Below are 22,927 nucleotides of genomic sequence, written 5' to 3'. Positions count from 1 at the left end.
AATTCTCCAAATCAGCAGGTGCATCTCGAACCATTTGTAGATAACATCAGATATTCTGCATATCAAATATTTATAGTACAATCCCTAACAGCAGCAAAATTACAGTTAGGAATAAGCAATGAAATAATTTTATGGTTTGTGGTCACAACATGAGGAACTGTCAAAATATTAGGAAAATTGAGAATTACTGCTTAGTTTAAAGTCAAAGTGTTTGAATCAAGTACATTTCAGATTACTTCCTACTAACTCATTATAATTCTTAAGATAACTGATAATAAAATGAAAGTTCTTGCTTTATTCAATTTTGAATCTGAAAGTCCCATAGGATCATTATTTAAAAGTTTATTCCCCATCTACTGGCACCATTTTGGGGAGGCTGTGGAACCATTACAAGGTGGAAACAACTGGGTGAAGTAGGTCACTAAAGGTGGGCATTTGAAGATTACATCCTGCCCTCATGTGGGTCATAACCTGTGCTTCTTGGTTTGCCTCTACCACACAGCCCATTGGGTATGAAGGACTACAATCCCTGAAAACATGAGCCCAAACAAATGTGTCTTCCCTTAAGTTGTTTCTATCAGGCACTGTGGTCACACCAACACAAATAAACATAGAAAACTGGTACCAGAGAAGTAGGGTTGTTGTCTTTGCTAAACTTATAACTTAAAAATTATTTTAAACCTCTGAAACTGATTTCAAACAGAAATGTAGAAAAATATGGAGCTTGAGGATAAAAAAAAAAAAGCCCTAGTTCTAGAATGCTGTAAATAGAACTTGATGAGAATATTATGGAAGAAGGCTGGAAAACAAGACTGCTAACAGAAAAGCCGGTGATGGCGCACACCTTTAATCCCCGCACTGGGGAAGACAGAGGCAGGCAGATGTCTGAGTTCAAGGCCAGCTTGACCTAAAGAGTGAGTTCCAGGATAGCCAAGGCAACACAGAGAAAGCCTGTCTTGAGAAAAAAAAAAAGAAAAAAAGAAGAAGATGGTAAATTTGCACTGGAACCATAGGAAAGGTTCCTTGAAGACATTTCAAGCAGTCATACAGCCTTCCCAGAGCAAGTTCCAGGGTGGCATAAAATTTAGAGTTCATCTGAAAGACTGCACTAAAGAGGGTTATTAACCGTAGTGTTAAAGTCACAAAGGGCTAACTAGCAAAATGTTTTCCAAAGTTCAGCTGCTGCTCAGGCACTAAGAAGTACTGCAGTTATAGTCCAAGTGGCTGCAGAACTTGACAAACACAGTACTACTTCTGCACACATGTGGACACAAGAGAAGACCATAAAGGCTGTTCCCTCAAAGATGTCTAATACTTACATTTGCAAACAGAGGCTCTGTCCATTATCCATATCAAGGAAGAACAGTATTCACAGTATGTAGGGATGCTATACTGGGTGGCCTTAAAGATGTGGCCGTTGTGCTCTTCCACCTGAATGAAGAGATTTCACTATTTATACAACAGCCAATCAAGTAGACGCTTCTCTAACATGGCTGGCAAATGGGAACTCCTCCAACCTCTTGCTAAGACTTAAGTGGGTATTTATTCCAGGTAGAGAATTATGATTCCTCCAAGAAATAATGACATAAAATATAGTTTTTCCCTTAGATATGTAGATATTATAGCAAGTGATAGCTATTTTATGTGACTACGCATGTTAAATTGAAAGCAGCATTTCTAAAATGTTTTTAAATTCCAAAAATGTTTTATGTTATTGGAAATCAATCATGAGCTTGAAAGGCTTTTGTTTTCATAAATTATACCTATTTAATAAATTAATTTTGAATTAATATTGAAAATATAAGTACATTAAGTATCAATATAAATAATCATTTTTATGTTTTTTCCCTAAATCAACTTTTTGGTTACTATAAAAGAGAAAATGGTATCAATGTGACATTTTCAATGCATACATATCTTGTTGATTTGGCTGAGACAGGATCTCACTATGTAGCCCTGACTGGCCTGGACTCCCTGTGTAGATCAGGCCGACCTTGACCTCACAGAGATCCACCTACCTCTGTCTCCCAAGTGCTGGGATTAAAGGCCACTGACTTGCCTGGGAAATCTGTTCTTGTTTGCTCTCTTACTGTTCCTGCTGGTTTCCTTCTCTGAAACAGTTCCTTGTTCTGCTCTCATGACATACATTACCCTTTCTTGTTCCTCCCCCACTTTAGACTTCACTCTCACATTCCACTTTCTACTTTAATGCTGCACATATACATTTAACATATATAAAAATTTAAATTTGTAAGCTACACAAGATAAAACATGTGATATTTGTTTCAGACTTGCTTATTTTAGTCTGACAGTTCCATACATATTACTGCAAATGTCACAAATACATTCTATACAACCATTTAAAATTTCATTGTATGTATGTAAATTTTTTTATTTCCTTTCTTTTGTTTTTTTCTTTGAGACAGGGTTTCTCTGTAGCTTTGGCACCTGTCCTGAAACTAGCTCTTGTAGACCAGCCTGGCCTTGCACTTTTAGAGATTCTCCTGCCTCTGACTCCTGAGTGCTGGGATTAAAGGCATGTGCCACCACTGCCCAGCCTGTAGCATTTTCTTTACCCATTAATCTGTTGAACAACTAACTGGCTTCATACCTTGAATATTGTGGATAGTGCTGCAATAATCATAGCTGGGCAGTATCTCTGTAGTATGCCAGTTTAGAATCTTTTGAGTATATACCCCAAAGAGATACAGTTGGATTATATGGAAATTCTTTTGAGGAATTGCTATATTGCTTTCCATCGTGACTGTGCCAGTTTATAATTTCACTGGTAGCATACAAGTATTCTTCCTCTTTCCTCATATTCTCAACGCCAGTCATTCTGGCTGTATGAAGTAGAATCTCAAACTAGTTTTAATCTGTAGCTGTAGTTTCATGATGGATGAAGGTTTTGAACATTTTTCATGTATGAGCCTTTTTACTTTTTTGTCAAGAAAAATTTCAATTCAATTGATTATTAATTTTAAAAAGGTCTTATTTTGGTTTTTAATTTTTGAAATAATTTACAGATTCTTTCAGATGTATAGTTGGCAGGACCCTCCCTCTGTTTCTTCACTTGTGTTTTCGTTTTTTGGTAAAGCGGCTTTTTAATTTTGTGCAACTCTAATTTGTCAATTCTTGGGACTATTTCCTATGTTGTAAGTCCTTGTCAGAATGTCCTTGCCTATACTTGTAATCTTGAAATTTTTGCTTATGATCTTCTAGCCACCTCATATTTTTCAGATTTTATATTAAGGTCTTTCCAGTTTGAACTGATTTCTGTACAAGGTGACAGATATTGACATCCAGTTTTTTCAGTACCATTTGTTAAGAGACTAAATTTTTTTCCATTTTATTTTTTTGATGCCTTTGTCGAATATTAAGTTTTTAAGTTTTAATTTATGGGTCATCTATTCTATTCCATTGACCTGACAAGGCTATTTTTGTACTGGAACCATGTTGTTTGTATTATTATGGCTCTATAGCGTAGTTTGAGCACAAGTATTGTGATACCTCCAGCACTGCTCTTTCTTCTTAGGATTGCTCTGACTTTCAGGGGATTTTGTGCTTCCATCCAAATTTTAGGAACTGTACTGAATGTGTAGATGGTTTTTGCTAATAGTATTAAATATTGACTCTGTCAATCCATGAGCATGGAGATTTTTTTCCATGTTCTAGTATCTTCTTCCTTGATAAGGGCTTTTCTTTTTTTTAAGCTATTATGAATGGGATTTTTTTTTTCCATTAGCAAGTTCATTACTGGTAATAAAAAGCTATTTTATGTTAATTTTATACTGTCACATTGCATAAAGTGTTTACTACATGTAATAGGCTTATGGTAGTCTTTAGGGTTTTGTGAGTATAGAACCATTTGTAAATAGGGATAATCTGACTTCTTTTTTATTCCTTTTATTCTTGTCTTATGGCTCTAGCTATGATTTTGAATATTACAGGAAATAAGAGTAGAGAAAAGACATGACTGTTTTGTTCCTGAGTTTAGAGGACATGCTTTCAGGTTTTCCCCTACTTAATATAATGTTGGCTCTGGATTTATCATATATTCCATTTATTATGTGCATGTATCTTCTATTTCCAGTTTCTTCATGGCTTTTGTCATGAAGGGATGTTGAACTTTGGTAAAGACCTTTTTCATATCTATTAATATAATTATGTAATCTGGATCCTTAAATGTATTTATGAGCTTTATTATATTTATTGACTTGCATATATCAAATCATCCTTATATCTATCCCTGGAATGAAAGAAACTTGGTCATGGTACATTCATGGTCTTTGTCTTAATTAGGATTTCTATTGCTGTGATGAGACTACAGACAGATCTGGTGCTGGAGAAGTAGCTGAAAGTTCTATACCCTGACTCACAGGCAACAGGAAGTGGTCTGTCTCACTGGGCATGGCTTAAGCATATATGAGGCCTCAAAGCCCACTTCCACAAGGACACACTTCCTCCAACAAGACCACACCCATTCCAATAAGGCCACACCTCCTAACAGTGCCACTCCCACTGGGGGCCATTTTTTTTTCAAACTACCACAATCTTCTTACTAAGTTCTTGAATTCTCTTTGCAAATGTTTTATTGAGAGTTTTTTGTCTGCATTCATAAAGAACACTGACCGATCTACAATTTCCTTTGTGTTGTATCCTTATCTGGCTTTAGTGCAGGGTGAGAATGATTTCAAAGGTTTGATGGAATTAAGCAGTATTTCCATTGCTTTTCAATTTTACTTTATTGGAAGATTGTTTCTTAAATTTGCTAGAAAGCAACTTACAAAATATTTGTTTTCCTGCTGATTCTCATTCTGATCAGTGTGATTTGGAATCTCTAAGTAGTTACAATTTACTTCTTTCCTGGTGGCTAAGGATGTTAATGCTTTTAGAAATATTTATTGCTCATTTGTATTTTTTTTCTTTTGAGAACTCTATGTTCAATACTTTGAACCATTTTTTTTCTTTGACTGGGTTGTTTTTCTTGATATAAAGAAACTTCTTAATTTCACAAGTCCCACCTGTCAATTGTTAATCATTTTTCTGTCCACATGCCCACCATCTTGAAGTGTTTTATTGTCCCAACTTTTTTCTCTAGCAGTTTCAGGCCTAATGCTAAGGTTGTTGATTCATTTGGAGTTGATGAAGACTGACAGATAAGAAGATAGTTTCATTGTTTTACAGTCTTGCTAGCTTTCACAGCACCAATCTAATATATTAAGGTCATAACCCAATAAAGCAAACCAACTTAAAAATGCTGAATAAATAACCGAACAATGAAATACAAATGACTACCAGACACGTGAAAAGATGTTTAACATCATTAGCGATGAGGGAAATGCAAATTAAACCACAAACCAACCCAAATGTCTATGAACTGGTAAATAAAATTTAAATAAAATAAAAAAGGGTAGGGCTATAAATCAGTGGTAGAATAACTGCCTAGCTTGCCGAAAGTCCTCAGCACAACCTTCCATAAGTGATATGTTTATAATGCAATTCTATTGAATACTCAATGTAGTTGACTACTGATAAAATAACGTGGGTGAATCTCAAGAATACCACATGCAAAAGCCAGGAATTGTACAATTCCACTTTCATGAGATGGTTAGAGAGTTAAGTTAAACAAATAGTAAGCAAGTTAGAAAACAGTTAATTACATAAGAAAATATTCTAAATTTTCTTTCATTTTAGAAAACTAGTACTAAAAGTAGGTGTTCTTGGGATCTCAGGTCCATCCATTATCTTTCTAACTTTTTTAAAGGCATGTGAGTACATCTAGGGATCTGGTAAGCCTGTTCACAGGAATACAAGATCTGCATCAAGCTAGTGAGCTGGAAAATATTATTTCTTATAATATACCAAGAATGTAACTTACCAAATCAGTATCTTTTTTCCTTCTTTTCTTTCTTTCTGTTTTAGGTACCTGGCAGGGGAAAGTAGAAACATAAATTGAAAATTACAAAAAACTAACCATACTCTCTTCTTTGCACATTTGAACAGCTTCTACAAATAATAAGCAGTTCTTTATTCTTCAAGAGGAACTTGCAAAGCTAAACCAAATTTGGGAAAATATTTAAGTTTGGTAAAATGAAGTGCTAACAAAATCGGACAAATGGAAGAACTCTTTAGAGACTGATCTTTTTAAATATCAGCTCTATCTAAAAGACACACCATTATTAGACATTTTATTCACTAGTCAAATGACCAACTATAAAGGTTTTGCCATCTACAATGGACATAAATATAAAAGGAGCCATATGGAGTATGGAAAAGCTCTGTAGACAGAGAACCTTTCCTGATAACAGAGAACAAAAGAGCTTAAATCTACCCTTTAACAACTATCAACTTGCAAAGTAGTTTATAAACCTGTAAGAATCTTCTGCATTATAAGCCTGGCATCCACAACACAAAATCTAGGATTTCTAGAACTTTTTAAATCTAGATTACCTTAAAATTATTTAAAATGGCTTAAAAATTTAATCCATAAGCTAAAATAGTAAAAATAAAATGAAGTACAATCAACACAAAGACTAATGATATTCCTGAACAAATAATTTACATCTGTTATAATGAAATGCACTGATAACCTTACTTAGAAAACTATATTTAAAATACACATACATTTTTTAAAGATTTTTTTAAAATTAGAATTTCTCTGTAAATCCAGCTGTCTTTGACTACTCCATCCTCCTGTCTTAAGTCTCCAGAGTGATGAAATTACAAATATATGTCATCACACTCAAAGAGTATATGATTTTTTTTCCAGGCTGGCCTCAGACTCACTGTGAAGCTAAGGGCGACCACGAACTGATCCTACTGCCTCTACTTTCAGAGTGCTGGGATTAGAGATATGTACCTCTGCACCTTGTTTTATATGGTACTGAAGCTCTGTGCTTTATGCATACTCGGCAGCACTCTATCAATAGAGCTATGTTCTTAACTCCTATTCAACTATCTCTTGTAACAGAGATTACAAAGTATTTGCTAACTCTAAAGCAAGATTTAATTAAAATTATTTTAATAATTTTATAATTTTATAAATAATAATAATTTAATTAAAATATCAAGCAGTAACTAACAAGACCAAAAAGTAAAACTTAATATTACTACTAACAGGACCAAAAGGTAAAACTTAATATTACTGATGTTTAGATGTCCCAAAAATACACATTTTTTTTCTAAAAACTTTTTCAAGAGAGATCTAATTTGTAGGTTCTTAGGTAAAAGCTAAGTGATACACATAATTCATTTCACCTTTAATCATTTTTTAGAAGTGAATTCATGTATTAATATTCATTAGAGCTGAAAGTATAATATTGAGAGCACACTATTATAATTAGAAGGATATGTTTAATGAAAAAAGTTCAAAAAATATATGGCAAACTTAGAATAGTTTGGAGGATCTGAAGAAATGATACATTACCATGTTCTCTGTAATATTTTGTTGAAATACATTGTTTTACTGTTACTCATAGTCCAGGGTGCTATTGAACTGTGACTCTCCTGCCTCATCCTCTTCAGTATTTGACTATTGGCATGTGCCACCATGAACAGTGTAATCAAAATACATTGCATAGAAGTAGGAAAACCGTAGGAAAACCATAATGAAAGCTATCTTTTTTTTTTTGGTTTTTCGAGACAGGGTTTCTCTGTAGCTTTGGAGCCTGTCCTGGAACTAGCTCTTGTAGACCAGGCTGGCCTCGAACTCACAGAGATCTGCCTGCCTCTGCCTCCCGAGTGCTGGGATTAAAGGCATGCGCCACTACCGCCTGGCAAAACCTATCATTTTACACAAATAATATAAACTAATATCAATTTTAAAATGTTTCCTAGACAGGTTCCTTATAACAATTTATAATTTAATGGAAACCAAACTGTAACTCATTTACCTTTGAAGCTGTGCTATCCAGAGTCTTGAATTCATTCATGTATTCATCTAAAAACACCTTGAATGTGTTAACCCAAACTCTCACTGGAGATTCATTCCAATCACGTTGTTCAAGCCTCATGGTCTTTTCCAGAATCTGTTCAAACAGTGCATACAGGTCTTTGTATCGTATGCTTTTCCCATCATCCATCTAATGTGAAAAAAAAAGTTAAGTTTTATAAGACATTCTTTTTTTTAAAATAATTTATTTATTTATATTTTATGAACGTTGATGTTCTGTCTGCATGTATGTCTGTGTGAGGGTGTCAGATTCCCTGGAACAGAAGTTATAGACAGTTTTGAACTGCCATGTGGGTGTTGGGAACTGAACTCAGGTCCTCTGGAAGAGTAGCTAATGCTCTTAACCCCTGTGCCATCTCTCCAGCCCCTATAAAGACATTCTTAAAGACTGATTCAACTTGTACTGTGGGATAGGTTAGGAGCTTGACATAGTATGAGTAAAAGACCGAACAGTTAAACTAATACAGTAATTAAGCAAGTCCTAACAGTTGAAGTAACATAGTAATTGAACAAGTTCTAAGTATTGCACCCTTGAGTCTGACTTTATAGCTGATTAAAATTCCAGGCTATGCCAAACCGTGAATATCTCCTAACATGGTCTTAGCTTACCGCCAATGCAGATGAGTAAGAGCTGAAGATATTCTGCCGAAATTCTTTAAGGGCTTTTTTAAATACGACATCCACTAATGTATCCTTCTTGCTGTCTTCATTATCTAGGTCATTCATCTAGGGACCAATCACAGAAAAATTAACAAATCATAAAAAAGATATAAATAACTTGGTTGAAATGTCTCTTCAGCAATGACTCTTCTAAAATTACAAGCCATTGGCCATCATAGAGCTTAAGAAACGGACAGTATACCAGATCACATAAGTTCCCTTCTAACATGTTGATTCTATAGTTCTTTTAATACAACAACTACAAATATGCAGTAAGTTTCACCTTCATATATGACAATTATGAAATCACAGTGGAGACTAAAACTTTAAATCCTGTCTGTGCATTTCCTATTATCGAAACATTCAATGACTGAGTTATTAAAGAAATTTTAACCCGTCTTTTCACAACAGCCTATCCTGTATACACAAGCATTCTTAAGTCAAATCTGCTCGGAGGCTAACTCAGCAAGCAAAGCGTACCTTTTTCAGAAGAAATTCATCCATACTTTTTAAATCACTGGCACTTGCTATGATTTGGACAGAGTCATTTTGCCAATGCATAGAATCCAAAGCCACATTGCTGATTTTCACACCTCTTTTGCGCTTTGCTTTTGGAGAAGGTTCCTTATTCTCTTTGAACTCTTTTCGGCAACTCCCAGGCAGTTCTGGGCTCAAAGGAGGTGTTGGGTGATACTGAGTTAATTCTACAATTCAAACCAGGTTAAGTAAAAAGATATACTTAATTAAAAAAAATACTGAAAATCTTCATCCTTACTGTAAAAATACTTAGTACCAAAGATGAATAAGAAAAATATGCAACAAAATAGCATATTAAATGCTGCTCATCCAGTTGTACTTTGTTACACTTGTTTGAAGGAGCATCCAGTTAAATGTAAGTCTAACCAACTCACAAGGAGAATTTGATAATTATAACTTTTATTACAGTCTACATCCATGAACTCATCAGCAATACTGTTTGTTAATAGTTAACAACTTGTTAGGGAATCAAGTAGCTCACCTGGCTTGCCTTTTCTCTTATATAAAAGACATCTGCTTATAATGTATATTTTCAGTTAATGAGCCTTATCACTCCTTTTGGGAGGAATTATATTAGAATATAATAACTAAAAATGATAAATTTATAATGATATTAAGAAAATGAACACTTGGGGGCTGGAGAGATGGCTCAGCGGTTAAGAGCACTGCCTGCTCTTCCAAAGGTCCTGAGTTCAATTCCCAGCAACCACATGGTGGCTCACAACCATCTGTAATGAGGTCTGGTGCCTTCTTTTGGCCTACAGGCATACACACAGACAGAATATTGTATACATAATAAATAAGTAAATATTTTTTTAAAAAAAGAAAATGAACACTTAAGTAATGCAACGGGGGGCAATTAAATTTTCCCAAACAGAGTCAGGGTTAGAAAAACCACATAAATTGGCTGTCCTGGAGCTCTCTCTGTAAAACAGGCTGAAGATCCTTCATTTTAAGAATTGATTTGATAAGGTATTTTGCCACCACAATGAGGAAGGTAACTAACATGGTAAATACCTGACAGATATTACAATGGCTAAGAATGGGAACTTCTTGCCAAGTTGGAGTCAGGACTGTCTCAAATTCAAGGCCACCTAGGTTACAGTGTAAGACTTCTTTAAAAAAAAAAGAATGTGATTCTTTCTGAGTGTGGTGGGGCATTCCTTTAATCCCAGCACCCGAGAAAGAGGCAGATCTCTGTTGAGTTCAAAACCAGCCTAATCTATATAGTTCTAATCTGTATAGTCACAGCTACAAAGAGAACTTATCCTAAAAACAAAACACAAAACAAAAAACCACAAGAAAAACAAAACAACAGCAGCAGCAACAACGACAACAAAAGCAATAATTCTGGAGTTAGAATGCCTTGACTCAAATCCAAACCTTCTCATTTCAACATGTGTAAATAGATAACAACTTGTACTTTGGTGTTCTCACCTACAAACCAAGAATAATAATCATAGCAAAACCAGAAAAACTGTCCTGAAAAATCAATAGATTTAATATATATAACACATTTATTATGGTTTTACATAGCATTCAATGGGTGCTGTGAGCTAATGCTATGAATTACTAAGCGTATTCTGTATTTATGATATAAGTGAATTTGGTTAAACCTTTACAATTTAGAAAACAATGATGTGGGTTCAAACCCCAGCATTACCAAAAAAGAAAACAAAGGCTAGTCCAAGACTCATCATCACTGAAGTGGTTTGCTTCACTGTTCTACACCAGGTATTCTTGGAGCTTCTCATACAAGTAGAGTATGCCTTGCTTTACTAAGAAAGGAAGCTTTTAGCAACACTACTCCTATCTCATTAAAATATCATTCCAAGAGGATTGTCGTTATGAAGAGGAAAGGCACAGCACACTTTCAGAATGAGTAATAGAAATTAAAGAAGTTCCATTCTTTGTTCATTTTTACCATCTGAAAAGGGATTAGCAGATGTCCCATCTGAGCCAGGAAAGAGTGACGAGACCTCTGACTGGGGAGCAGGTTTTACTCTAGTAGTCTTCTTCTCTCCTTGTTTCCCTTTGGCCCAGAATCTCATCTTCGCTCTCTGGGGTCTGTTTTTAAAGCAAAATGAAAGATAGAAATCAGATGTTCCAGTAATATTTATGTATCCTCTTAAGCTTTATATACTTTTCCTATGTAGTAATCTATTTTAACTTAGGTGTGTATTTGCGGGAGCAGTACAAGGTATCAAACTCCTGATAGGCCATATGCTAGGCAACACTACTACTGAACCACACATCCCAATTTCCTCATCTTGAATATAAAATACAAAAACCTGACAGATTAAATCACATGATAGGCCGGACGGTGGTGGAAAAAGCCTTTAATCCCAGCACTTGGGAGGCAGAGGCAGGAGAATCTCTGTGAGTTCGAGGCCAACCTGGTCTACAAAAGCTAGTTCCAGGACAGGCTCCAAAGCTACAGAAAAACCCTGTCTCAAAAAACCAAAAAAAAAAAAAAAAAAAAAAAAAAAAAAGAAAAGAAAATCATTTGATAAAATAAAAGTCTCAAAACAGTGGAACTAGGAGTTCAGCTTAAGCTTCTTGATACCCTTTTCATTGTTACATCTCGCATGAAGCTTATAAAAAAAGAAAACACATTCAAAGAAATAACTAACAACTCTTAAAAAAAGTTCCTTTATATCGTTAGCAATTTCTTTCTAATCTTTGTCCATGTATCTTAATTTTTACTCACTAAAATCATGATTTCAAGGTAGTTTTAAATCTGTCCACTCACTAGTACACTATGAAAGTTTTAATGATTCTATTTATATTGAGTTGTCTGTTATAATTAACCACAGACACTACTTATTTGAACATTTGCTAAGGGCATAGTGCAGAGTGCTTATATAGTTATTACTTTAATTGCATTTCAGGTTGCACATCAATAATTTAAAAAAATTTAAATCTAAATCCTAACTGCTCTAAAATAAAAATAAAACTTTGGAGTGTTGATATGAGGGCAGAAGTGAAGAACTCATTTTGACAGCATCACACAAGATGCTCTGGCTGACCTTAAACTCTATAGATCAGACAAGCCTTGAACTTGTGTTCATCCTGCTTCACCTTCAAGAAACTAGGGCTAAAGGTTTATGCCACTAGATTGGGAAATTTGTTACACTATTATGCCTCTTTTTAGTGACAAATACCCTCTTTTTTCATGTAAATCAATGAGTACAATGAAATAATAATAGCAGTTCATAAATACTGACACAACATGTACTATAATTTTGTACTGGGGGCGCTGACTGGTGAATGAACATACAGACTGAAGCTGAATTTTCACCACCTACGAGGTTAAAAAGCCTATGTTTAATTTTCACAATTAAAAAGATAAAAAAGCATTATTATCTGTATTTTACACCTGAGCAAATTTAGGCTTAGAAAACCGATTGAGATAGAAGTTAAAATCAGATCTTTGCTGCCACCCCGTAAGGTGTGTCTTTCTCAGGTTTTCCTACTTGGTTTATATTCAACTTTTTCTGAACTATTAAGACATTTGCGTGTTTGATTTTTGTCTGTTTTGTTTCATCCTTTGTGGGTTTGGTTAAATAGGGCAAATAAAATAGAAATTAAATTTATATACTTAACTACCTTTAATTATATGTCCTTTAGTCTATTGTATCTTCTTTTTCAATTCTGATTTGTGCCATAATCTTTTTTTATTTTAAGTCCCTTGTGAATTCCTCTACAATCTATAAAAAGTGGTCTACAATTAAGAAACAAACTTTTAAAAAAAATTTTTAAACATACATGACATCTTCACTAAGGGCCCAAATGCTTATATAATATTTTTAAAAGGTATTTATTTAAAAATAAAAATCCCATGAGCTCTCTCTGTGTGTGTGTGTGTTTGGGTGTATGCATCCACCTGTCCATGCCAATGAATATCCCTATGTGTACCAGAGGCCAAAGGAGGATTTCAAGTGTCCTGCTCTACCTCTCTCTGTCTTATTCCTTGAACCTAGAGCTTAGTCTAGAGACTAGCAAGTCCCAGTGATATTTCTGTCTCTGTTCCCTCCACAGTGCAAGGCTACTGCTGTGACCATGATCAGAGAGAGAGAGAGAGAGAGAGAGAGAGAGAGAGAGAGAGAGAGAGAGAGAGAGAGAGAGAGAGAGAGAGAACGTTGTGGGCACTGAGAACTGAACATCAGTCCTCTGCAAAAGCAGTAAGTGCTCACAAACTGCTAAGCCATCTCTCTTCAGCCCCAGACTTTTTTTTTTAATAAGGTGTGTATTTTTGTTTGTTTTTGAGACAGGATTTCTCTGTGCAGCTTTGGAATCTGTCCTGGCACTCACTCTGTAGACCAGAACTCACAGAGATCCACCTGCCTTTGCCTCCCAAGTGCTGGGATTAAAGGCGTGCACCACCACCGCCCAGCATGGGTATATATTTTAATTCAAATCCTCATTCTTCCAGAGCGAACTTGTTGCAGCTTCACCTTAGCTCCCCATAAGCACTTTTAAAGAGAAGAAAATTCTTTTTTGAAAGTATTTTCCTAAAGCACTTAGCGCAGAATACACTACAAGTCCAAAGATAGAAGATAGCAATCTCATCCTATTTCATCTCTCTTCTTTTACAATATATTATTGTAAGTCATATAATGATTAAGAAATTTCCCCCCAAATACACTGCTACCCACACAAGATAAAGCTCAGTATATACTATTATGTACTTGGCAATGCAGTTACTCATTTCCTAAAATTCAAAAGCCACATTCCAGTGACTCATCAAAATGAGGGGAAGAGGAGCAGCACCTGCTCTGTGTTCTCTAGACCTTTCCTTAAAGAACAGGGAGGGTAATAATGTAGACAACAAGGGAGTGAGCACTGTTCAAAAAGAAATACCTTACAAGGTTGCCGTGGTAAAATAGGAAGATATCTAGCATGCCAAGGGCATCACTGTAAACAAGAGAAGGGCCAGATTCTTGCAAAGAGAGTTGATGAGGATTGGATCTACTAAGCACTCCTGGAAAAAGCTTCTTGAAACAGATAAAAAGAAATGATCAGAAAAAAAAAAGCCAACTGAAGCACTAGCCTGCTCTACTAAGAGAAGCATAATGTCATAATGTATGAGAACTAACAGAAAGGTTAGTTGCTGGAGCCCATGTTCTATAAATTCATGGCTTAGTATACAAAGAGAAATAAAGGACCTAAATTGTAAATTATAAATTAAAAAAAGCAAATAGTTTTAATTAAAAACTCAGTATATAAATTATTAAATAAAATCACTGAAATTAGTTATTCCTATTTTTTATAAACATCATACCTTATCTCCAAATCTGAAGACTTCTGTCTTACTGCCAATTTTGTAATCTCTCCTTGAGACATAGCCTTATGGAGCTTTGCCTGCTCATCAACTGAAGAAAATCGTTGTGATGTCTGTAGGAATTACACATGAGACAGACTTAAAGCCAAGTAAACACATGATAGTATGACTGAATTATAACTCAGCAACCGTCAGTTCACATTTCCTGACAATTTAGCAAGACTCTCATCTGGTAACTTAGGAAAATGGTCAAGACCATTCAAAGACAAATTTAAAAGACTATGAGGCTGAGAAATAAGATAACACAGAATATTATTTTTCTACACCTCTTTTTATTTGTGCCTTAAGGTGGGGAATACTTTTTATAGGTTATAGATTATTGTTATGTCCATTCAAAGTTTAAAAAGCTAGGCTGGCCAGGCGGTGGTGGCGCACACCTTTAATCCCAGCACTAGGGAGGCAGAGGCAGGCGGATCTCTGTGAGTTCGAGGCCAGCCTGGTCTACAAGAGCTAGCTCCAGGACAGGCTCCAAAGCCACAGAGAAACCCTGTCTTGAAAAACAAACAAACAAACAAGCTAGGCCACATTGAATAAAAACCAAAGGATCACCTATGTTCTAAATTATAAATAATTATGTTATCAAACAAGGACTTCAATTTCATTTAGCAATTAATGTACTCTAAGGACAATTTAGTTCTGAGATTCTTGTTACTTATTCAAGTAATATTCTTGTATTTCATCTGCCAAAATATCCCTCAGCCTTTTGATATGCTTGACTATGGCACAGAAACAGAAAATAACCAGAGTTGTTAAAGACAGATTTCTGTGGCTAATATAGAGTGCAGTAAATGCGCATCTAACAGATAAAAACAGACAGACAACAGTTTTGAAGACAACTGGTAAGAAAGAAAAGAAGTAGGTAACTTACACCTGCCTCAGCTTACTACCTCAGGGTATTACTACTAGTTTCTGTGCTGTGACACACAGAGGGAGGCCCAGGGGAAATTTGCTAGACTCCTTTAGCTAACATATGAGGATAAATGTTCATGGCAAACAAAGTAACTAGTGACCAAATAACAGAGATGAATAATAGAAGAAATCTGGAGATCTAGAAAAGGTTCCCTTTGCATATTTGGATTAGTAATAATCAACACTATTATATGTGAAAACAACCCAAGACCAAGGATAGAACCACCTGAAATGATTAAAGATAAAGTTAGTAATGATGTCAGGGCTCAAGAGCCAGGAACTGAACTCTATGCTGCACAGGCTGCTAAGTACACAGATGAACTTGCCTCAGTAGTCAAGAATAATTACCCTCCATTGAGTACTGATTGGGTCTACTGCTTTTGAATGGCCTGAAAAAAAAAAAACTGTTTCCAGAACAAAGCTCTAGAACATTACCAGAAAACCATATTATATAGAATACTAATTGGGAGAAAGATAGTTCAACTAAGCAGAAAGAATTCACAATTATAAAAAAAAAATAAAGAAGTAGGAATATATGATCCAGAACAAGAAAAATCAAGCCATTTACACTGACTGAAAAATTTTTCAATTAGAAGGATATTAAAATGGTAATTATAATTGTACTCTACATGATGAAAAACAGAAACGGAAAGCAAAAATTTATGTAAGAGTCAAAATTCCAGAGATGAAACCTCAATATCAGTTTTAAAAAAGAATTTTTCCTGTCGTATACTATCTAATTATGTTTCTATGAAGTTCTAGAATAGTGAGTGGTTGTTTCTTAAGAGTAGTGTGAGGGAAACTTGAGTAGAAACATGAGAAAATTGTTAATATTACAGAAATCTTGACAATTGAATCGTATGTTTCATAATTTTGTACATATCCCTCAAAAGAACAAACTGTCCAATGAAGATCTGTAAAAGTCACTGTATGTACTAGACCTCATTAATAAATAACTTTAATAAATGGTAATAAATCAATTATCTAGTCAATAGCATCCAATCATAGCACTTAATATATGATTTAAAAGAATATATTCACTACCAATAACTATGTTCCTCAAAAGAACTTTAAACTCAAATGTCAGTCTAACTCTAGAATTACTCGTGTTGTGTGTGTGTGTGTGTGTGTGTGTACATAGTTTTTTTTTTCTAAGAAAAATAATGTGGAGACTTTATTTTTGGTTCAAATTCATATATACTGCTAATCCACAGGTTTACTGTTTAGCCTTGCTTGGGATACAGAATATACATGCTGGCATAGCTATAGAACAGAACTGAAGGTGACTGGTTATAAGATGTAGACACTGAAATAAAAAAAGAAAAAAAAGAAAAAAGAAATTATAGGCTTGAGAGATCCTCAGTCCATAAAGTGCTTTCCAAGCAAGTATGAGGACCTGAGCTCTAGCTCCAGAACCCACATACCTGATGATGACGACGACGATGATGATACACCAGACAGGGTGGTGTACACTGGAAAGGCAGTGACTGGCTGACTGCTGTGCTTGCTAGCCAGCAAGCCCCACAAATCAGTGAATTTCAACCCCAATTAAAGAACTCTCTCTCAAAATTTAATGTGGACCACAACTGAAGATCAACACCTAAAGTTAATGGCTACGCTCCACTCAAGGGCACACAGGCACCAATGTGTGTGACACACTCAAACACACAAGTACAGAGGGTACTTGGAAGGCAGAAACTTTGCTGCTCCTAAAGACAGACGCCTATATGGCAATTCAGTAGTGGTATGGTGACTGTGCTCCATGGCTCTAAGAGGATCCAGAGAAACATGAATTTTGTGCTAGGAAATCAGACCAGAGCAGAACGATACTTTGAATATAAGGCCTTTTCTTCTAATATATGAATAATAAACCTAAATATTTTTCCTTCTCTGCAGAAGAAGAAAGAAGAGAAGGTGGCCTAGAATGGTGGCATGAACTGAAAAAATTTAAACTGCCTAGAGATTTTTTTTTTATCAAGGTGGACTCTGATCCAACTAGGCCAATGACAGCTGATGTAGTAAATCCTTTTGAAGAGGTGGGCTCTACCACATTGGGGTCATCCACTAAGGCCTCTTATATGGAAAACCACACCCACCAAGCCACTGTTGGTGCTAGCCCTAGAAGATGCCTATATACACATACTTTTCAGTTTTCTTGTGTGTGAGTGTGGGTTTGTGGGGTGAGTGCAGTGTCTGGGAATGTGTGAGATGCTACTGGAGCTGGACTTACAATCAGTGGTGAGAGGCTTGACAAAGGTGTTGGGAACTGAAGATATGTTTTCTGCAAGAGCAATACAAGAACTACTAAGCCATCTTTCCAGCCACATTATTTTGTTTTGTTTTCTCTGTGTAACAGCCTTGGCTATCCTGGAACCAGCCCCATTATTTTAAGTTAGGGACTCACTATGTAGCCCTTGCTGGCATGGAACTCACTACATAAGTCAAGCTGGTCTGGAACTCACAGAGATCCACCTGCTTCTGCTTCCTGAGTGCTAGAAGTACAGCTGTGTGCCATTCCTGGTCCCCTCTTATATTTTTGATATCTGGTAAATGCTATTTTAAATAATGGCACAAGTTTACTATTAGTAAATTGTACAACTGGAGAGAAAACTCAAGACAAAATGGCCTTATATCCCCAAACAAGTATAATTGCTAGAGGGTGAAAAAGTATTAAGATATTCAACCTAAGCTGGGCGGCGGTGGCGCACGCCTTTAATCCCAGCACTCGGGAGGCAGAGGCAGGCGGATCTCTGTGAGTTCGAGGCCAGCCTGGTCTACAAGAGCTAGTTCCAGGACAGGCTCCAAAGCCACAGAGAAACCCTGTCTCGAAAAACCAAAAAAAAAAAAAAAAAAAAAAGATATTCAACCTATAAACTCCTCATGTTTAAATATATAGTGACATTCTCAAAAAACTATCAAAGAAGAATAAAAATACATAAAACCTAGTAAACAATTGCAAATAAGAATGCACTCAACTCAACTTCAAATTACCCAGACAGAAAAATTGATAGTGATACAAAATCCAGGAAATTCTTAGTTTAGTTTCACCATAAACGTTTGCCAAGAATAAACTCAGAAAAAAAAACTGAAGAAGCACAAAGGATAAAATTGACAGCGGCTTTATGCTTACCAGTAACCAGCAGAAAGAAAAGATCTACCTGGATACCTGGAGTTGGAAATCAAAAAGAGAAGCTGAGTATAGTAGCTCATACTTGGAATCTCAGTTCTGGGGAGGTCAAGACTGAAGAACTGTGAACCTGACCAGCCTTAGCTACAGAGTGAAACTTCTGCCTCAGAAAATAAAGGAAAGAACCTGTTAAAGTCATTACTTCTAGAGGAAAGTAAATTTGCAAAAGGATGGGAAGAAATTCCCTTTGAAGAATGAGTTATAAAGAGAAAGCTAAAAATCCAGAATCTAAAAAGTTAAAAGAGAAGGGGAATAACACATTGCTTTAATCACCAAACAAGAACAGGCTTTCCATAACAAAACTATTTGTTACACAGATGGAGAGGAGGTTCAACACAAATATATAAAATGAATCAATTAAAACATACATCACCTATACAAAGGTAAAATAATAAAGCAAATGCATATCAAGTCAGAAACAAAATAAGAATCAAAACAACTCAGTCATTACAATCCATAACATCTGTGTCAGTATTACACCAGTGGGTACATCTTATCTGGAAGCTGGCACTCTAGTTCTTAGGGTTCACAGCTGGATAAGACTTCTAACGCTGTATCTACCTCAGCAGCATGCACAGCACCTTCTAACACTACAAAAGCTTTCTGCTCCACTGGAAAGAGTACATATCTGGTACTGTAAGTCTGGTCAAGAACCCATGACTGGGAGACAGAGGCAGGAGGATCTCTATGAGTTTAAGGCCGGCCTGGTCTATTAAGTTACAATCCAGATCTATCTATGTAATAAAAACCTGTCTTGGGCTGGAGGTTAAGAGCACTGGCTGCTCTTCCAGAGATCCCGAGTTCAATTCCCAGCAACTACATGGTGGCTCACACCACCTATAATGAGATCTGGTGCCCTCTTCTGTCATGCAGGCAGAACCCTGTATACATAATGTAAATAAATGAACAAATGAATAAATAAATCTTTAAAAAAACCTGTCTTAAAAAAAAGACTGCAGTCACAGGTGAGTGAGTAAAGACCTCACTGTCTTTTAACTGATAAGACACTCAATTGCATTCTAAATATTTATTTCCATAGAAAATGCTATTCTCATCATTAATCAGAGAAGCTTCTCTTTGCAGTGAACAGTGGTGATTAGAAAGTCTCCTTGCCACTCAAGAGGCTTAGAATAAATGATAGTTGACAGCTCAACTCTGAACAGGACATTTACAACATCCCATCTAAGGTTCGAGGAACATTATACAAGGAGTAGCACACCATAAGGAAGAAGACTGTAAAATGCTTGCTTCAAGGCATGCCACCTACCACTGCAAAAAGCAGTAGTTGCCTGCACTGGGCCTGTAAACCTATCATAGATGGGGGTCATTTATGAGGCCCAATCCCTCCATGCTGAACCACTTCCAACTGATAAGCTCTAAAGAAAGGACAGTCATTGTCTTCAGTAGTGCAAAAATAGTTTCAAACTGGGGGCCACAAAGACAGTCTGTGTGCTGTGAATATGTTTTATTACCACTGGTTAATAAAGAAGCTGACTTGGCCAATAGCCAGGCAGAATAGAGCCAGGTGGGCAATCCAAGCAGAGATATAAGGAGAAAGAAGGTGGAGTCTGTGGGGGAGATGGGACACCAGCAGTTGCCAGAGAAGCAAAAAAAAAAAAAAAAAAAAAAAAAAATGAGGTAACGGGCCACAAGTCTTGTGGTAAAATACAGAATAACAGAAATGGATAAAGTTGTAAGAACTAGTTAATATTAATTACAAAACTCTTTGGCTATTTATCTCAGGCTTATTAGTAAGTCTCAGAGAGGTTATTTGGGAACTAATAGGTGGGAGAGAAACCTCCAGTTACAGTCCTGGTTAAAAATCAGCGGGTTACAAACAAAAAGGCATGAAATGTAGAAAGTGGATTCCAAGTAGAGGTGGAAGAGGTCGGAGGAAGATAAGTAAAGGGTGGGTACTGAGTAAACATGTATTAACTATCAACAAACAAATGTAACTAATAAAAGAAGATAAAATTCACTTAAAAATAACTTACAAGGTACCTAAGAAAGAAATCCACAAAATTTTAATTGGGAAAAATAATAAGATATAAAACAAATATTAAAAAAAACAAAAATTGTCAGAGGTAAAATAAGGCAGTCAAGAAGAAGGGAAAACCCTACAACAAAACAAACAAACAAAAAAAACCCACTAATACCTGAAGTTCCTAAACAAGAGAAACAAAATAGTGAAACTTGGCTAATAAATATTATAAAGATAACTTTTCAAAACACAAAGGTAAGACAAGAACTTACTGAAAGAGCCTAGTATAGGTACAATGGATCACTAATCTCTAATGATCAACTTGAAATTATATCCTATACAGAAAAAAAGAATTCTGAGAACTTCTAAACTAAAAGATCAAACAATTCACAAATACAAAAGGATTGGAATGGCAATAGACAACACTACATAAAGATATTAATAAGACAGTATTTTCAATAAAATCTGAATCTCAGATTTATTTTACTAATTAAAAATTAGATTTACTTTATGTATATGAATGTTTTGCTTGTGTGCATGTTAGGTGCACAATGTGCAAGCTTGCAGAATATCCTAGAACTGGGGTTATGGAGGGTTGTGAGCCACCATGCAGGTACAAGAACAACCAGTGCTCTTAATCGCTGAGGCACTTCTACAGTTCCTAAATGACAGATTTAATATGGTTCCTCAAATATCCAGGCTACAGAAAGAAGTCAGATAACTGAATATCTTTAAGTCCTTCCTACCTACTGCCTGCTAGAAAAGTTTCATCTAAGCAAATAAATTTAGATCAGAGGTGAATACAAAATTGGGATTTAGAGCAAAATATTATTAAATTCCATGTTCTGACAAAGAAAAAGGCTCTCAAAACAGACATAAAGAAAAGAGGAATGACTGATCGCTGTGTCACAGGTGTTAATTAATTAGATATTACTTATTGAAAATTGACTAAGTTGGATATGGTGGTATTGTTCTGGAAAAAAAAGTTATAACTGACTATTAAAGCAATAATAAAGACTTGACTTATCCATGAAAGAAAAATACTTGCATATTTATTCAAAGTAGGACTCAACTATACTTGATGGAAAACATTTAAGTGAAGATAAAATAAAAGGCTAAGCAAAAGTATATAAAACAAGTGAAATGATAAGGAAAGAAAAACATTAACAATAACTAAAGATAAAAAACATTACAAGAGTGCTTCTTTAAATACCAAAGTCACAATTATGAAGGAATAGAAGATTTAGCCTACTGTTTTCAGCCTGAGACAGATCAGTATATATTGAAGACAATGTAACAAAGAGGGTAGAGATTGTGGGTATATTTTGAAACTATACACTCTGAACAGAATACTTTTTATCAAATAATGTGCAGCATATTCACAAAACTGATCATATTATATAACAAAGAAAACGAATTCCACCAATTATAAGTATTACATATATAAATATAAAAGCATAAACCAATAAAACAAAAAATTAAAAAATAGACATAATAAGAATTCTACTTTGGAAAAGATGATCTAGATAAGGACTAGTGCTATAAATGGTGTGGCTCTCAAAGGATTTTGCTTAGGATCTCAAAGCAACAATTTTCAGATATAAGGCTTGTGGAAGGTACAAGGGGACTACATCATTAGGGCTCTGACCTTATAGATCAGCAAATTAATAAATTCATGAAGGCAACACAGTGGGAAGAACTAGGTTAGTGGGCCATGCTCGGAAAGGTACACCCCTTCCTCCCTTTTTTGGCAACCACAAAGATATACTACCTTCTCATAGAACCAAAGCAACAGAGCCAATGATCTGTTGTTACTTTAGGTAGTTTTGTTATAGTTATGGCAATCTAGAAAGAACACAGCTAACTTAAAAAAAAAAATCACAGATCTATAAAATAAGAAATAGACAATTGGGTGTAGTGGTGCAGGCCATTAATACCAGCACTAAGGAAACAGACTTTTTTCTTTTTCAGAACATATAATTTAATATAGGGCTTCCTAGAATTTCCAGGCCAGCATAGTCTACTATAGCAAGTTTCAGCCCCGCAGGTTATAGTGAGACAGTGTCTTAAAAACGAGGAGGGAAGTAATCACTCAAAAAAAAGCTTCTTTAAAAAAGAATCATAAAAATTATGTTCCAGACTTATATGTAAATATTTAAAGTTGGATGAAATGCATAACTTTATAAACAATAAAAAATGAAGTTTAGCAAAATGTATTACATTAGGAAATATGCTGCAAAAACAACTTCCCTAAAGAAAGAAATTATGCCACAATAGCAGGCTTAAAGGGGGAGGAGAAAATCAAGTTTTTAGAAATTCATGTGCCCAATAAACTCAAATCTACCTTTTAAAAAA

The 22,927-nt window shown here is 35.4% G+C and overlaps 1 protein-coding gene across 5 annotated transcripts in view; it reads right to left on the bottom strand.

Moving 5' to 3' along the window:
- Positions 1–22,927, bottom strand: part of Myo9a (myosin IXA) — a 188,958-nt gene that overhangs the window by 25,178 nt on the left and 140,853 nt on the right. For 4 of the 5 annotated variants that reach the window (XM_038322373.1, XM_038322375.1, XM_038322378.1 and 1 more), the window contains 7 exons: positions 14,436–14,548; positions 11,076–11,218; positions 9,095–9,318; positions 8,564–8,680; positions 7,896–8,084; positions 5,882–5,929; positions 1,320–1,431 (listed from right to left, as the gene is read on the bottom strand). In XM_038322373.1, coding sequence (XP_038178301.1) covers positions 1,320–1,431; positions 5,882–5,929; positions 7,896–8,084; positions 8,564–8,680; positions 9,095–9,318; positions 11,076–11,218; positions 14,436–14,548 — 946 coding nt within the window. The remainder of the gene's footprint in view (positions 1–1,319; positions 1,432–5,881; positions 5,930–7,895; positions 8,085–8,563; positions 8,681–9,094; positions 9,319–11,075; positions 11,219–14,435; positions 14,549–22,927) is intronic. The other variant, XM_038322376.1, reaches the window with a different exon arrangement.

Source organism: Arvicola amphibius, chromosome 3 (assembly GCF_903992535.2).
Source record: "Arvicola amphibius chromosome 3, mArvAmp1.2, whole genome shotgun sequence".
NCBI classification, from domain to species: Eukaryota; Metazoa; Chordata; class Mammalia; order Rodentia; family Cricetidae; genus Arvicola; species Arvicola amphibius.
Note: the sequence above shows the minus strand (reverse complement) of the source record. Positions and strands in the feature narration are given on the sequence as shown.